The following is an 18611-nucleotide window of genomic DNA, read 5'->3' as shown; positions in this document are numbered from 1 at the left end:
AATCTACTCAGAAATCTCCTACAGTTTCTGGAGGACAAAAAATGATCAGCCTATAGCATTCCAGACAGCAGTGCTCTTTTATTAAGAAGTGGCTTATCAGAATAGTAACTGGTCATTTTAAAATATGGACTTAAGAAACATATGCTTGTAGTTAACTGGTGTCAACATAATTTTTAAGAAACTTGTTAATGTGGTTAATAAACATTTAGTCTTTCTTTTATGACCTAATCACAAACCTAGATTTAAACTCAATGGTTAAATCAAACCCTGACCTCTTCCTCTGATCCTTATCCTAAAAATAAATGCATTTAAATTATGTAACATTTCTCATCTGAAGAACCAGAAGACAACTTACATAGGTTTCCTTTTGTGCATACACCAACAAGAAGAATTGTGTAGCATATTTCGTCACGGTGAATAACCAAAGTGCAGACAGGACAAAGGCAGCATCAACTTGAAGGTGAAAATAAATTGCTTTAGCAGAGTCTAAAGAAACATACAGAGGAAATACAGAGTAGAAAACAAAATGAAACATATTGAGATATATATGAAGCATAAAGAAACTTAACAGGCAATGTAAGCAAGGAGCTTATGTAAAAAGAATGATTTCAGAGGAGGACCTGACAGTAGTTGACTGAACTATTGAGGAGAGTGAATATTGGAAAGAGCAACAGGTGAAACTGAGTGGAATCAGCTGGAGGGCAGGAGGCTGAGGATGGAGCGCACCTGATGGAAGACAAAATGAACATACACAGAGACAATTAGAAAACAAACTGAGCCCAGGCATGAGCAGTGACATTAAAACATACGAATGTAGAATGAAGCACAAGAACCTCAAAAATTCAGGCCACAAAGTGATGAAAGCAACGTTAAGTCCAACAGAGATGTACAAAGCAGAAAGTTAAGACAAATTATATACATGATTTTGCACAATCATTCATGTCGCAAAACTAAAGCAAAAAAGAGAAAAAAGGCAATGTTCTCAGAAAGTTTGATGAAAGAAAAACATAATTCAGGATTATTTCAGTGTTTTCCAGTTGTAAAAAAGTTGCAGCAGCTATAAAAGCTTTTCTTCAATTTATCTCCTGCTGGATGGCAGAAACCAGAACAATTTATGATGAGGGTGAGAGGAGTCTTTATCGTATTTAAAGTCTGATGCACAGATTGACCATAGAGTCATTTTGTATAAACTTACTGGCCTGTTAGATAACCTGATTTACCCTATTTCAATTTAAGCAAAAAGCAAAAGGATAAATGAATTTATTTCTTTGCTAATTCCTATTGACCAATTAAGTCCTTTTCAAAATGACAAGATGTTGTCTTGAACAAGTGATGTGCAGTAACACAATTCAGCTTCATTTATTGAATAAACTAATTCCTGAAGTGTATAGTTGTTCATATGCATAAACTGCTCTTTAAAAAATCCTTCATTGTGTTTTGGGTTTAAAATCTTTGAAGTCTAACATCAAATCCCAGCTATACATAATATTAATAATTGAACAACTTGGAGGACATAGTGTTGGACTCTGGCCTGTCCATCATGTGGTGTCCTGCTGCCTGCACCATGCAGAAAGCAGCAGCAGCAGCAGTTCACCCTGGAAAGTTCACCCTGACAGTGGGTGGATGTGATGAGCAGTCTGGCTGCTGATGTATGGAAGAAGCTATGAGTTTGACTGCCCATCCATGCCATGAATAAATATCAGCCCTTACATTTTCCCTTCAGGACTGCCAGATGACAAGGGAGGATTTATTGGGAGATAGTGGCCAACAAGGACTTCACTCTTCCCTTTATTTACTGTTGTTTACTATATTTAAATAAATAAGTGCAGACTATTAGGGACTAAGAATTACCATGAGGTCACTTGAGTATCTTGTGACCTCTGCGAACTGTGGAAACTTGAAGCTTTAACCAAACCCAAGTTCAAACTCTGACCTCGACTATGACTCCCATGTAAGCTCTGTCTCCATCCCACAACTAAATTATATATCAAATGCCAAAATCTACTTTACAGAAGTGTGTTTAAAAAGAATTATACCAGATCAAAAGACAGAAAATGGTTAAGTTCCAGCATTAAGTCAGAAGCGGAAAAAAATTGCACTTTGACTGATTAACCCTTTCTAATGAGACTGGCAGTAGTCCACTGTCTTCTCCCGAGTCAGACAACTGATTCACTTTCCAAGGTGCCACTGATACATTTCATCCCTCAACAGCAGAGCCTTTAGCCACCATAGGGGCTTCAGTGTCATCAGTTGCTGTCAGCCAGAAGGATACACTGTGGTCAGTTGAACATCAGATATCAAGCGTTTTGTAATTCAATCTAAACAGAGACAGGAGACGCCGAGTATCCATATCGTCTGTTTGTCGCACACTCGTTAGAAAAGCAGTGATCACCATGGAACACAATGAGGGGTAAACCTATCCTGAGTGCTGCTGGAGGAATCGGTCTTATGTGATAATAAATAAAAGTAGACATTATAGGCTTATAAAGAAGCACAGCTCATATAAAACAGTTACAAAAATAAAAACATGTTTAAAGTAAAGACCTGTTTTGAGAAAAGTTATTTTATGGGATCTCTGAAAGTTTACTGGGTATCTGTGAGGCACTTTGTAACTCAACCTTAATATCTTCTTGAGAGGTCAAGTGACTGAATCAAATGATTGTCAAATGGCAACTAATTGGTCTTGAATACTCTAAACTATTCATTTTCAGATTGTATTGCATTCATTCATCAAACTTTAAATGTTGTGATAAACTCATAATCTGACTTCTTTCAAAAAAGGCTTCATTTTAGCTAGTGAAATGTGAAAAACAATGAAAACAGTTCAGGTGATGTGAATACTTTTCAAGGGACTGTATTTCTACATAATTTTTGTAAAAATGGAGAGATTTATAATCTAGCCTCAAATTGCATGTGATGTCTTGCTGCAGAAGAATGCTAGCTATGGAAACAAGTAAACCTAAATCAACCTGAATTAGCATCTTACCTAAAGATATTTTGACACAAATTGGCAGATCTGTAAATAACTTTACAACTTCTCAGTAGTTTGTTGTCATAGCCAAAGATTTTAATTCCCCAATTCACTTAATCAACCAAAATGTGATTCTAGTAGCATGCTGAATATCTGCTAAGTTGTTTAATAGCTTAATCCCTCAGTGAGATAACATTTCAGTATTATACACCATCTTTTAAAGTCTGCATATTCTGATTCTTTTCAACATTATAAAGTCAGCAATCATCATAATTTTTCACCCTTGACACACACAGTGATCAGCAGCTACAGCTAAGTCGTGTGACAGAGTGATTTTGGCTTTGTTGGGTCAGTTGCATCTGTCTGGTTCTGGCTCAGTCCATTACCAGCCTAAATGACTAATTAATGGTCCAGGGACAGATGACACCAGCTTCTCAAGATCTATTTACACCCCCGTCTACTCCAGAGCTCTTCTTCTTCACTTCTGCCTTCATCCCTGTTCTCCTCCTCCCTCATTTCTTATTCATTCGTTGGTGGAGTACAGTTTGAGGCGCAGGTCTGCTGACAGACAGATGGACAGAATGAAGGGCAGGTGAAGCAGACTGTAGAGCTGTGCTCTGCATTTGATATAGGAGGAAGGTGGGTCATGTATCCCCATCTTTACTTTAAGGAAGGATAGATTAACACTGATCTCCACCTGCTTACACACCCAACACTTCTTCCTCAAGAGTTTAATGGAAGGTCTGATGGATCCTATTATGAGTAAAATGCACACTTGGCAGTTACTGCAGTCCTGAGACTGCATGCCAAGACTGCTTATCTATAGGTAATTATGTGCTCAAACATCCATGCTGCAGTCCAAACAGATACAGAACAGTTTTTATGAGCTGGTTCACAAGTACTGGTCACATCAGCATGAGAATGGGACCTTCCAGACGTAAAAATTGAGAAATTTCTGTAAAGAAACAGAAGAGATATTGCGTTTGACGGTCTTGTGTAATTCTTTCTTGAGCGAATGTAACAAGGAGTTAAAAACATTCCCCAGAGATTTTGAGTCTTAATGGATTTATGCAGATCTTTCACCCACACATCCATGATGGAAACTGTCTTGTTGCAGGCTGGTTGATAAAGGATCCAAATTCAGAGACACAGAGGCAGCTTGTTAGTGAAGGATGTTTTAATGAAAAGATTATGAAAAAACTAAACCAGGAATCCAGGGGGAAATGACAGAAAGGAAATGACCGGAGTTGACGAGAGGAAACAGCATAATGAGAGAGAAAGGGTGTGTAAGTTGTGTGAGAATGAAAGCTGGAAAAATGGACATGAGCTGATAGATACTAATTGCAGGTGTGTTGGGAGAAGAGGGAGCGAGAGAGAAAGTGGCACAGGGGTGGAGGGAGAAAACACAAGGGACTAGGAATTAAATCTAACATTAAAGAATAAGAAAGAAACATAATAAAATAAGATTAGCATTAACGAGAGACAAGAAATAAACTATAGTCACTAAGGAGAATTAACTAAAATAAACAGAAACAATCTAATCAAAGAAAGAATAAACAAAACCCAAAACTGATTCAAATAACCCAAGATCATGACAGAAACATCCTATTTCTCTACATATGAAAAGTGATGTATCATCCAACATGATTCTGAAACAGACATAACAGCTTATAATCAACCAAACAATGAAACATCTGCGAGGTTCATATTTTACTTACTTTATGTTAAAGATGAAACATTGCTTGTTTCACCTTGCAGTCTTGACACTTGTTTCCCTCTTTTTGTCTTTGTTCATTTTTCAAAACAATGTGTACAAAAGCTAATCTAAGAGGAATTTGCAATACCAGAAAAAATATCTATGAAGACCTCAACACAGTATTTGAGCATAAAAACTATTATTTAAAATGTATTTCGGCTGTCTCTTATATTTTAGCATTACTCTGTTTTGTTTTGATATCCTTACTTTACATATTAGATTCTATAAAACCTCTATTAGTTGGCCCCACATGGAAGGAGGATAGAGGAGTTGTGATGTACATTCATCCATTGTGCATTCGTGTAATCAAATTTATTGTATTGTATTATATGTTTGCAGAGCCACTGTGTGTCTCCTCTCATTTAGCATTAAAGCAACTAGGAACAAACATACATGGGAAGGAAATTTGACTCACAATGTCATTAGTAACCAGGTCATCCACATAACAGTGAACAGATACACACACATACACCCGGGTTATCACTGTAGTCCGGATATAGGGAGGAGTAGCCTGAGGTAAATCAATTTTGAGATTCCCTGTCAAATTGAAGGCCCCACAGAGGGCACTGTGACAATATCAGCAGCAGCCGGTGTAAAGCAGCCATCTCCAAATCAGCTCCCTGTGCAGGAAGATAGAGCCACCGTCCATCAAGTAAGCTCCAGGGTCCTGTGAAGAGAAGAGCATGACCGAGCTGGTGTCCTTGTTTGTCTGGAGAAATAAATATTGACTTTAATAAAGCTCTTTCGACTTATCAGGAGCACCAGCAGTGAGCTCACTTTCCATTATTTGCACATTTGTTGTCTTTCTGTGTCTAAGTCTTATGTTTTATGTCTCTGCCTGTGCCTATATTTATACTCCAACATTGATCAGTCATGTCCATTTGTTTCTTGACTCAGTGATTTAACCAGTTTGAGATTTTTAAAATATGTAAACTGTCAATATAGAGCTCACTTTTTCTATCACATAATTTGTCTCTATGTTTGATTGCATTTTTAGCTTTACTTTTTTAGGTGAAAGGGAATGAAACCAGTTCCAGCTTACTTCTACAATAGTCCATGGTATTGCACAATGTTTTTACAAAAGCAAAATTTCCCTTGAACTCTTTCCGTTTTGTTACAATTTAACCATAACATTTGATGTATTTTATGGGCTTTCTTTGAAATAGACCAACACAAAGTAGTGCAGAACTATGAAGAAGAATATTGATTTATTTTCCAGAAAAAAAAACTTAAATGTGCAGCATTTATACAGAAAGCATTTTTCCAAGCATTTTATACTTTTGTCTGGAATAAAGAAACACATAAAGAAGAGAAAAATGTTTTATGAAAATTATCCCATTGTGCTGCTATTTGAATCTCAGATGCTTGTTGTCCCGATGGACCTCTGCCTGAGTCCTAAGTATTTTGCAGCCTCCAACATAGTTTATTTTTTTCCAAATCCATCTGTGTTTGATCGACTTCAGTGTGCCTTCTGAACAAAATCATCCCATCAGCATTATGATCTGAATATTTAGTCATTTTACACCATGTCATAAAAATAATAAAATATTGAATTTTTTGCAAAAAAGAAAAACAGTGGTAGAAATGGATGTAGCCTTTGTTATGAGATGCAGAATTATCCAAGAATAATAGCGTTACAAAGTAGGGTATTCAAATGAGTTGAAGGCTGCATACTGTTTCTGCTCTCCATGGTCCTGAACGACAGGTTGACTTCAATTATTTTATTTTTGTCTTTTCATTGCCTGTTTGATATTTTGGATGTGTGTGTTTTGCTGTTAAACTAGATTTGTTTTCATAAATGTATTGTGGATCTGATCTTGGTCCTGAAGGTCTCTTTCTCCTCAATATTTCAAACTAAACTGCCTGTCAGCAATCTACCTTCATTTCCAATCTATATTCTTTAATAATTGTCATATTTCCCTCCAAAACAATGCTGCTCATTCTCCTTGTTTTTATTCAGGGCTTTGTGATGCATCTCTGCTCCAACACAGATTGTTCAAATCACTGAATTACCTCTTGGCATCCAGTTTGGCTAAGGCCTAGAAAGAATCATTCATTTGATTCACGTTGGAATAAGCATGCATCTAAAACCTGCAGAAGACATCTTGTAGACTCCTGTTGTGCTGCATTATTTTGATCTCAAAGTAGATTCTTGTTTGCCAGAGATGTAAAGAGGGTGATCAACTCTCCAGATGGTCATGTTGTTTTTATCTGAAATTGAAGGCAAGTTGATGAAGACATTATTATTTAACAGGCTTCACTGCCTGCATTTAATTACAGCTACTGATCTGGAATCAACAAAACAACCCTTACATTACTTCTAATGAATGTGACTTGGGCCAGGAGCTCCACAATAAAATGATCAGCAGACCAAGAACCCGGGGAGTGCAGCAGTACTCAGTGATAGATTATGAAGCAGAATATTACTGAATGTGTTGATGCAATTTGTTAAACACAATGTAGTTTAACATTCAGCAACACAGACAGATAGCATCATTTTTTGGCCCTCTTAAAGCTGCATTAGACTAGGTATATTTTTTCTATTTTTCTGACTGGGTTTTGAATGTATATTATTAGGAAAGTTAGAAATAAAACCCACATTTAATTGCAAATCAATCCATATATATTCCCACATGACTTTTGTGAAAAACTCAGAATGGCATTCCTAATGATTTTTTTTTCTCTCAATGATAGCTTTCTTTTCAGGCCAGGTGTGGACAAATACCTGAGCAATGGACCTCAGCACCTCCTCCAGAGTCATAATGAGCCCTGCAGCTGCTTGTTTGATTGACAGCTTGTCAGTTTAAGTCAGGGGTCTCAAACTCCAGTCCTCGAGGGCCGCAGTCCTGCAACTTTTAGTTGTGCCTCTGCTGCACAACACCTGAATAGAATAATTAATGCTCTGGAGAACTGATCTACACAAGGAGGAGGTAATTAAGCCATTTCATTCCAGTGTTTTGTACCTGTGGCACATCTAAAAACTGCAGGACTGCGGCCCTCGAGGACCTGAGTTTGAGACCCCCGGTTTAAGTGAATTGCCTAACCTTGGCAGATTTGCAGTTGTGTCAAACTGATATTCAAAATTTGTGATGCTGTTTTAGAACCTAACCCTGCTGGAAACCTTTATGCAACTTTATCTATGACTTGACAAGTCTGTTGGTTCATCATGAATTCTTCAAAGCTGTTGGTGGTTTATAGAACAGCTGTATTTATACTCAGAATAAATTATTTACTAATTAAACTGCATACAAAAGCAATATTGACCTGGACATGTGAAATATTGGAGCAAAGATGAGCACAAAGGCACTAACACGGATATTCTTTTGTAAAATATATCGTAAAAAGCATGTACCCTTGTCCTGTTACTTCACTACTATGTGTTGGGCTATTACAAAAAAAATAAAAAATAAAATCCCACTAAAATCGTTAATTCACTCAAGACTAATTATATTAGAAATTCTTAAGCAAATCATCATAATCCAAAAACACCTGGCCCTGACTTTTTTTGGGGGGTCGCTTGCATTCATCCAATAAGAGGCGAGAGGAGAAGACAAGATTCACTTATTTATTTATTTGTTTATTTATTCATTCTCATATCAGATGTTGTCTTTAAAAGAGAAGTAGATATTCCTTTCACTGCGCATGCATGTATTGCAACACCTTAATAAGGTTCCTTCACCCAACATTATCAATGGTCCCCATCTGGCCACCCCTTTCAAAACTTTCTGGACGTGCCACATGCACTGTCCCGTGTGGTGCGCGTGTGTGGCTCTCGCTCTCTCTGTGTGAGACAGACGTCAAAAATACCGCCGAAGGAGCTCTGATCAGCAGCTTTTCCACGCAGCTGTCCAACACTCAGATGCGCAGAGATCCGAGAGACAGACCGAGGTGACAATGGGTGGAGAGTTCCTATCTCCTGATTGTTAGAAAGAAGCGCATCGTTTTCAACGCGGACTGACTCGATTTTACGTCATAATTTGAAGCTTTTAGACAACCAGTGAATGAAAAGATGTGGATAACTCGTAGTGCCGAACATTTAAGCGGTGTTTTTTCTGTTTGGAATCAGTGGGGTTCGCATTACGTGGCGCTGCTGTGTTTATTGTCTTCGCCAGTCAGGACAGATGACGCCTGCCCGTCTTCTTGTAGCTGTGCCAGGGACTCGGGGACTGTGACCTGCTTACCTGATGGGGACCAAACTGATAGACCTTCGGACATACCAACATGGACGTCCACTTTGATACTTAGAGGTAGAAACATTTCAACTTTACCTCAAGGTGCGTTCACTGTCAACGGAACCGAGTTGGAAATGGTGACACTCTCGCTTTCCTACAACGGGATACAGACTATTGAGCCGTACGCTTTCCTGGGACTCACCCGCTTACATTTGTTAGACCTGAGCCATAATCAGTTGGAAACTATCTCATGCAGGGCTTTCCATGGACTGACGGAGCTGCGCTCTCTTTTCCTCAATTACTCTGTTTCGCCCGATGCCACAGCGCAGCTTTCATGCGCGCTCAGCGCGCAAAGTTTGAGGAACCTCCATAGACTGGAGCTTGCGGGGAATAGACTAAAGTCTATACCAATGGAAAGGTTAGATATATATAACTTGCACTTTCTAGTTCTCATAAATAACTCAATTGAGAATATTGGGAGAGAAAACATTTCTAGTTTGTACCAGCAGAGACGAATACGCGTCTACTTGGCCTTAAATCCGTTTCAATGCAACTGTGAACTGGAAGTGTTTTACTACTGGTTAAAAAACTCATCGCAGTGTCAGGATGCTGACCGGGTGTTATGCAGTGAGCCGGAAGCGCGGAGGGGGGTCCCCGTGGAGAAGCTCCGGGGAGAGGACGTGGATTGTATGAACGAGAACCTGGAGGCAGTCTCATACGTGTTTCTCGGCTTAGTGCTGGCTCTGATCGGAGTGGTGTTCCTCATGGTGCTGTATCTGAACCGGGGAGGCATCAAACGGTGGCTCAATAACATCAGAGAGGCGTGCAGAGACCAGATGGAGGTTTACCACTACCGCTATGAGCAGGACTCAGACCCCAGGTTGGCCAACGTGGCTGTTTAGCTCAATGCTGGTGCGAAAGGATAGAAGAGACAATGATGAATCAAGATGTTCATTTAAAAGGGGAGAAAACTGTTCTATAACTTGAAAGTCATGGTGAAAGCAAGAGACAAGTGCATCTCAGTAAAATACAACATCACTGACAGTTAATTTAAATAATAATTTTAAGGTTAGAGTTGTTGGGTAATGAAAATCTAAATTTCAGTTTCTCAGAAAACTAACACAGTCAGGAGGAAAACTATAAAGTTATCCAGTCACTCATACAAGCCACAAAAGTTTAATGCTAAATAAGCTGGTTGTTAGGAGAATCCCTTTTTCAACCATAGTATTGAAAAGTTAAGTGGAAGGATAAAGTGCAATAGAAAAGATACACAAGCAGCAACAGGGAAACCACACACAGATGCATCCTGGACAATAGTCTACAAAAGTGACCTCCTCCTTTGTATTGTGCTGAAAACAAGCAGGGGATTCCCTCTGGACACACACATGTTTGAGCAAGAACTTGGAGATGGTTTTATGCCTGTTGCTCAGCATAATGCTAATCCTGATAAGAGTGACATTTTGATGACACTTTATCTCACCTGGGAAGAACCAGAGGAACCTAGAACACAATCACAATGAGCAGGACTCAGATCTCAGCCAATGAGGTTGTTTAACCAGGACTGAATTTAATTTAATGGGTTTACTTACAAATAAGACCATTGTTCAACACAGCATTACTGTGTTCATTTGTATGAACAATTTGCATGTATAACAACATGTTTTAGGTTCAGTGAGCCAAATATGACTCCCCTAAAGAGACTGTGAGTCAGTTTGCATTGTTTATGTAAGAAATTGCATTTGAAGTGAAGTCTTTCTGGATGTGACCATTGTATATATCCTGTAGAAATTGGGTTATTTCTCTGATTTACTCATTTGCTCTTGCAGTCATGTTTTGTGTACAGTCACCAGTGTAAAGCTCTAGTTTCATTCTGCTGTGCTTACAAGACAATATTCAAAAAACTATAAATTACTTGATGAGATTTATTTTGCAATTGCAATGTCAACAAAATAAGAATTAATCTCAGACATTTACAATAACTCAATAAACTACAATGGAAGGATTAATTCATGGCTATCCAACTATGAAAGCTTATGTGACTTTTATTACGTCTTAAAATGGGCTTTAAAACTTCTAATTTACATTTGAATAACGAAATATGAATTATTTTAAGCCTTTCATTTAGAAAACATGGGATCTTGGTAAACTCCCCATGCTGGCATTGGGAGCCCTTATAAACGGATTAGTTCTCTTATGCATTTGGACAGTTTTATGTTTAAATACTCTAGAAAAATATGGCTTTTGTTGTGATGTGAAATAACAGAAAAGAAAAAAGTCATGATTTAATAGAACTACATTTGGAATAAAGATTCTGAAAAGTAGACGGGGCAGAAGATGGGTTTTTTATTCGTAGATGGAGATCCAGACACATAAATGGCTTTTCTGTTGATGCTTTCACAACTGAAAAGTAAACTTCTGAGGAGAACTGCACTTCTCCTCAAAAATCCATGACATGGATCTTTCAATCTGAAAATCTCAAATAAAATAGTAACTCAGCTTCGGTTATTCTTAGAAAAGTAGTTTGCTGCAGGCTCACAAACCCTGCAGGGAAAACAAGATTATTCTGTCTTGGTTTATTAGGTCGGGTGAAAATTATAAGAGAAAGATGACATTAGCAGGCTGGTGTATTTATTAGAGTGCCATGTTGGTTGTAAGACATACAGCTGAACTAAAATGAATCTTATACAACTTGAAATGGATTTTAGCAACACTTTTTTGGGGGGAACATGTCGTATTATTTAAGGTTAGTTCATCTCTAAATTAGTAGTTAGATATTTAATATTAGAAACTTAAATTTTAAATGTTCATAAATGTTTGTAACCATAATAAATCATTACACTAAACATGTATCAGCTTCTTTTGGACCTGTGCTAGATATTAATTTAATGTTTTTATAAAGAACTGATTGTGTCTTTAATAAAGGTGATGATGATGATGATGATGATGATGATGATGATGATGATGATGATGATGATGATGATGATGATGATGATGATGATGATGAGTAGTGATGTTTTTTTTTACAGCTGACTAAGAAGTTCTAAGACTGTTCATGTTGATGCCACATCTAAACTTTGCTTAACCAAAACAAAAAAAGGGAATAAATAACTTATTTTACATTTAGTGCCTTGCTGAAGTTTCTTCACTTCTCCTTTCCACATTGTGTTTTGTAGCAACTGCAAATTTTGACACGTTACTGGAAATTTATGTGACACAATGATAAATGGCCTGAATTTTATCTAGTTCAGAAGACTCCAAATCACTTTACACTATGCAGTCATTCACCCATTCACTCACACACCCATTCACACACTGTTGGTGATGAGCTACATTGTAGCCACATCTGCTCTGACTGACAGAAGCGAGGCTGCCACACAACCGGTGCCACTGGGCCTTCTGACCATCACCAGCAGGCGAAGGCGGATGAACTGTCTTGAACAAGGACACAATGTCTGACAACAACAGAGAAGTTGGGTTTTGAACCGGCAACAGGCCAAATCCTTATCTCCTGAGCCACAGCTGCCAACAAAATATACACCAACAAAAACCGATATTTGTGAAGTGGAAAGTAAATTGGATTTGGATTACATAAAAAACTGCATTTACAGCTACAGGTGCTTTAGGATAGAAATGGGTTTTCTTCCTACTTACCTTAATTCAATTTCCCACAGGATAATTTCCCCATAAGTTTCTGAATAGGTGATGAGCACCATCCTCCACATATTAGCCAAAAATTCTCTCTTATGGCTTTCTTTCAAAATGGGCTTTCTTGTCCTTCATGTTAAAACTTGTAGGTGTAATATTGACAGATTCTCCCACCTTGCCAATGTTGATCTGTTGATCATCAGCTGCTTGTCTGTTTCTCTGCCTAGAACTCGTGTTGCTGTTGAATTACACAAAGATCTTTGTTGTTGTTTTTTTGGAGGTATTGGAATAAAAGTGAAGAGCAAATATATTGGTGCAACACATTTTGAACTTTCTATTGGTAAAAGCGATTGAAAACCAATCATTGTACACTTCATTCTGTTGTATTACATAAAATTTCAATAAAATAGACTTTTTCTTGTAACATAAGAAATGCATATAAATAAAGTACCAGTTACTGAGGAGATCAATCTCTGATCAAAGCTAATGAATGATTGTAGAAAATATGCATGTTTTTAGTTCCATGCCTCCTGAAGCAGTATAAAGGTTATTATGGATTTACCTGCCTTCAAATTTGACTCACTGTGAACAGTGACAATATAAAGATTGGTCATTTTCCAGCCTTGTTTGAATTACAGCTTAAGTGGGTTTTTTAAAACTATTGCTTTGACTGTACAATTGGACAAGAACTTTGAGGTACACAATTAGATTTCCTGATTCATAAAGATCAATGCAAATGTGTCAGTTAGGATGACACATTTGCACATTTTTCTTTACAATTTTTAGCAGCAGCTAAAGAAAATGTTTTGAGTCAAATTATATTTATATCCCATAAAATCATAAATTACACATAAAAGGCTCCAGGATACTAATCGACTTAAATAGTGAAAGTATAAATGGAAATAGTTGCAGAGGGTACAACACTACAGATTTAAAGTATTTTATGCATTGCATGCATTAAGTATAAATGAAGGTCACATTAGTTTTTTTCATGCTATAGGTCAGAGTTCTCCAACTCCAGTCCTTGAGAGTTATGCCCTGCAGCTTTTAGATGCCCTGCAGCTGCTCAAATACTCCTGGATAATGGGAATCATTCATTTCCTGGCCATTGCCAAACATGATGGTGGGCTGAGAAGGCGATTCCACCGTTTACTTCAGATGTGTTGGAGTATGGATACATCTAAAAGCAGCTGCAGGATGACGGCTCTTGAGGACTGGACTTGGAGACCCCTGTTCGAGTGTTTTACTGAGTCAGCATCATAGGGGCACCGTTATGTAGTAATTATATAAGAATGTGACACCATGTCAGCTGTGGAGGGACTACTGTAGCATTCGCTGTCCTGTTGTATGTGAAGGTTTAAGAGATAACCTAATCATCAAGACAGCCTTGTCAAAGAATGCAAGCATTCGTGTGCAGTACATTCATGTTCCACTTAATAGGAGGCTGCAGCAGCTCTGCAAGAAGAAAAGCAGCATTTAGTTTTCTCTTCAAAAATCATTTCAAAACTCAGATAAATGATCCAGAAGTAACTTACAGGTTGCGTTGATGAGAGCCTGATCAGACTCTCCTAATGCCACAGAAAGGAGATTCATTCTTTCCTGCATAATCTTATTTAGCAGAGAATTCACTAGGCAATCCTTTATGAAAGGAAAAGAGATAATAACATCCCACAGCTCCTAGCTGCTGCACCATTGATTGAGAAGCTTATTTCTTGTGCAGTTGCACAGTTTGAAATGTTCAAACATAATTCTGAGAATTACAACCTAAAGTGATAGAACTGTTAATTAAAGCATTATTCAGAAAAGCAGACAAGTTCAAGGCTTTTGGAAAATCCACACAAAGTCCTGTTTGCAGTTTTTCCAAAATCTGTGGAGGAAACTCAGCAAATGTGGAAGAAAGCAGGACATGTTTGCTGAACAAAACCAAACCTTTTGGCCAAGTGAAAAATGCTTTGTGTGGCAGTTGTAAGTTGTGTAATCCTAAAAAAAATGGGAGGTATTCCAAAAGAAAACACAAACTATGAAAATGTTGTATGAAAATGTCCTCCATGTAATGTCAATATGAGTTTTTCTTTGAAACGTCTCCGACTGGTTCTATGCCTACAGTGCACGGAAAAATCTTTATTTTTCAAAATTCTTTTGTGAGACTTTAAGAAATTTTGGTTTTAGTTTCTCCTATGCCTTTGCCCAGCTCACATGCAGGAACGAAAATTGTTGCCAACTTTAAAATGAACTTTGTTATAATCTCGGGATCAGGTGCATATTCCCTATTTCTCACCACATGCACAAAATAAGCAAATTATTCATTGGGCCTACAGTGTTTGTAATAATGCTCACAGAATTATTACTCCAGTTGCAACCTGCACCTGGTCTTCTGATAAATACAGACACAAGCAAAATGTGCTTTTTTTTTTTTTTTTTCATATGACATCTGTGTTGTGCAATTCAACCTTGCAGATATTTTTAGCCTGCTACAATATAAATTTGACTCAGAGTTGTCAGAGTCAAATTTAAGGTGAATCACAACATTTTCTCACCCCACACAATGAATGTAAATAATTCAGTACAGAGGAAAACAAAATAGCGTGTAAAGTAAAAGGACGTGCTTCCCTACCTGAGCTGTGTTCAAATTGATAGTGTAGGCTTCAATTATGTTCCCCAAAGGTTAATTAAAAATTGCATCTGTTTTCATTTTTGTTTACACCAGAATTTATCCTTTAGAACGGTCTTTTAAAAGTTTAGACTCAACTCTATGTAACTAATATTAATTCATCTTTCCTTGGTGTGGAAAAATAAAGTGATGTCTGTCAATTCATCTTCCTTATACTGTGTCTGAGTCGTTCCTATATTATATGAAACTCTGTCCCATAAAGACTTATGAAAAACACTTTATTCTATTGTTGGTTCAAAAGATCCAGTTTATTCATGGCACCCACCCCCCCTTACTCCTTATTTTTCAACATTTTCTTTACAAATAGTAGTTTGTCAAAGACATCTACTGTGCCCCCACACTACCTCCAGCTGCTCGTCTTTCCTGCTCCTCTTCATTCAGGTAAATTACTTTATCCAGTTGAGTGACTTTGTAAAGAAGCAAGGACAGTGTTTTAGCTGAGCCCAGCAAACGGGGAGAGCAGCAGCAGAGAGATAAAGAAAAGGGGGGACGAGTAAAGATTCATTAGAGGGATTTTTTATAGTTCAGGCACAAAATGTCCTTGCCTTATGCAAAGCAATGACTCACCCTCTTGCTCCATGTGTGAATGACTGGGCGGCCAAGGCCTGACTGCAAACTGGACTTATCAACAAAACAGTAAAGCCTGCTCTTATCTGTGGCAATGCAGTTGCTTTTTGATCATTTACATGTTTTTGATTAATTCATAATACGACATGTTTTGTATTTTAGGTTTCAAAGGTCATCAACAGCAGAGGGATTTTCTATTGTTGCAAATGCATCAGTAAGAGAATCTGAATAAAGTTAAGAAGACTGTGAAGCTCTGGTTTATAGTGTGTTGTTTTAAATTCAGGGCTTTACAAAAGTATTTGTAAACTTGATATCTTAAAGTTTCAGTGCAAATTTTAAGATATGTTACTGTGATTTTATGATATAAACCATCAGGATGCATAGTCTTTTTTTTCACAAAATCAAGTCTTTTTCACTGTTACTTTTTTAGTTACATCCATTTTCCCATCAACTCTGACCAGAATCCATCATCGTGGTAAGAACAGTTTCCATTCTGCAGCACTGTTTCAACATGGGAATACTATTTTTAATGTGATGCATAGTGCAACCAGGACTTTCTTATTGCCACTTATTATATATCAAGGTCAGATTTCAGTATAGCATAAAGAATAGTAGCCCTGTCACTCCACCTGGGCTGCAAATATCTCTGCAAATAATGCAGAGAAACAAAATCCTGGATAGCAAACAGCTTATGAATCATATGTCAAAAACAAAAATGCTGCCTCAGCTGAGTAAATATTTCATGTTGACCTTCACTCAATAAAAGCTGCTGATTCTTCATCTGGTCATAATGTTTCTGCAATGTAAGAGGCATCATCTGCTCCGACAGCCTGTCTGTCACTATAAAACTTTGAATAGTCCTTTCATTTTGATCATCCCATCTACTACATTATGAGTTTTAACAGGCAAAAACATTAAATAAAAGCAGAGTTTAATACTTTGTTTTTTCTACACTGACCAGTAAACTCTGCTCAGCAATCCTTCACTGCTAAGCTCTGCTGCCACTCAGCAAACGTTTTCATCACAGTCGTTGTTAAGAAGCATTAGACTTTACAAGTTGATGCTAAAAAAGGTCTGCAGCCTAATGAATCATGTCTGCAAAAAAAAAAACCTTTTCGACTTTTATACTATATATTTATGATCCTCTCTGAAGACTTGCCAGTGGATGAACCCCCATAAAAAAAAATTAAACTTGCCAATTACCGCCCTCTCGTGGTTAAGTGGCGAAAATGCAACTATTCAAAGTTCAGTGCAATATTTTTATATTTTTTTTTTTTGTGACATGTTTAACACATTTCCTTCAGAATCTTGTTATATAATTATAAAAGCTCTACCACTGAAATAATATTTTTGTTCATAAAAAATTTTTTATGCGATACAAATGGTGAAGACTTTCAGAAATATATTGACAAAATCTAATTGCCTTCATTTAAAGGTAAATGTTGTGTACAAAGGCCAGTTCTCCTTCTCTGGCTTGAGACTAATGCCTTAGTTATTAGTTTAATCTGTAACTAAACTTTTTAAGACTACAGCAGACAGAGATCCACCCTCAGATGTTTTAGAGACTCTTTAGCAAAACACTTTCTTTCTTGATGATGTTGGATCTTCATTAACTGGAATTCTGCAAATTTATCATTTAATAGATATGAAAAAAACTCAACAACCACTGAATTCATGTATCACAGCATTTTGATAATGATGTGAAGTTCTGTACGTAAAGCCAAGATAAGTGAAAGAGTGTTTGTTATTTTTGTTCACCTGAGACTGCAGGTGTATCAGCTTGCTAATGGAGAAGGTGGCTGTTTGGCAATAGAGGCTCATTCATTTCATTTTACATCCCTTCCTATTATTTTACCATTTTAATTGCAAGAGTTCATAACCTTCTAATGGGTGCAGATGAGATTAATTAGGCTTAAGCTTGAACAGTAAAAGCTTTGTTTGTTATAAAGAAGGTCATTAACCAGCATCCTTGGGTAATGACATCACAAATAGGACTCATTAGCAGGACTCCCAGGAGTCAAAGAGGCAGAAGAGGATCATTTTATCTAGGGTCACTGAGCTCTGTTTGGTGACAAAATGCCACCCCCAGGGAGTACTGTTCATTACCAATGTCATTATAGTTGTTGAGTCATTTCCTAAACAACAACTTTAAACAAAGCAACAAAGTTTCTTTGAGGGGACTAATGAACCAGTCTTGTCTAATGATACAAAACATCCATACAATTACTGGGCTCCTATGGGTTTCTTATACCTAGTCAGTGTACAGTCAGTGCTGTAAATATTAAATTTTTATTCTTCTACTCTGAACTTGTTATGTTATTGTAATCCAAAGAAGTGAATAGTAAACATTTTACAGAGATTAGTTAACACATTATTATTTGATTGTCAGAAAACTTTGGTTTTCACTCAAGATTTACAAAAAATCCACAATGGGCTCAATTTCTTTATATAAGATTTGACATCTGGTTTGATATAGATTAAAATTTCTTTTAAATTTTATTTGGAATATTGAAACAGCAGTATATGTCAAAACAGAAGTACAGTATATCTTAATGTTACATGTGATGGGAGTTCACAAGGATAAGCAACAAAATCCTAATGGAAAAAACTAAAAGAAAGTGCTTCCGCAGATTTTACCAATCTGCCTTTAATTATCATCTTTTGCATTGGATTGCAAATTGCGTCGACTTAGATAGCATGCAATGGAATTTGAATCTAATCTAATTTGAACTACATGTTGACTGAAAAAAAATCAGTTTGCAAATGACATTAATATCAGCTGTCATCTAGTGTGATTTTTTTCTATCACACAAAAACTACAATAAATTA

The 18611-nt window shown here is 37.1% G+C and overlaps 1 protein-coding gene across 1 annotated transcript; it reads left to right on the top strand.

Annotated features, from left to right (window-relative positions):
• Positions 1–8541: 8541 nt before the first annotated feature.
• waif2 (Wnt-activated inhibitory factor 2) lies at positions 8542–11989 on the top strand. Its single transcript, XM_044140651.1, has one exon. It carries the CDS (start codon positions 8737–8739, stop codon positions 9799–9801), a length of 1065 nt encoding a protein of 354 aa, XP_043996586.1. The 5' UTR covers positions 8542–8736; the 3' UTR covers positions 9802–11989.
• The last annotated feature ends 6622 nt before the right edge of the window (positions 11990–18611 follow it).

The sequence above is a fragment of the Gambusia affinis genome, linkage group LG15, assembly GCF_019740435.1.
Source record: "Gambusia affinis linkage group LG15, SWU_Gaff_1.0, whole genome shotgun sequence".
Taxonomy (NCBI): domain Eukaryota; kingdom Metazoa; phylum Chordata; class Actinopteri; order Cyprinodontiformes; family Poeciliidae; genus Gambusia; species Gambusia affinis.
The sequence above is the reverse complement of the archived record's forward strand: the minus strand, read 5'-3'. Positions and strand labels throughout refer to the sequence as shown.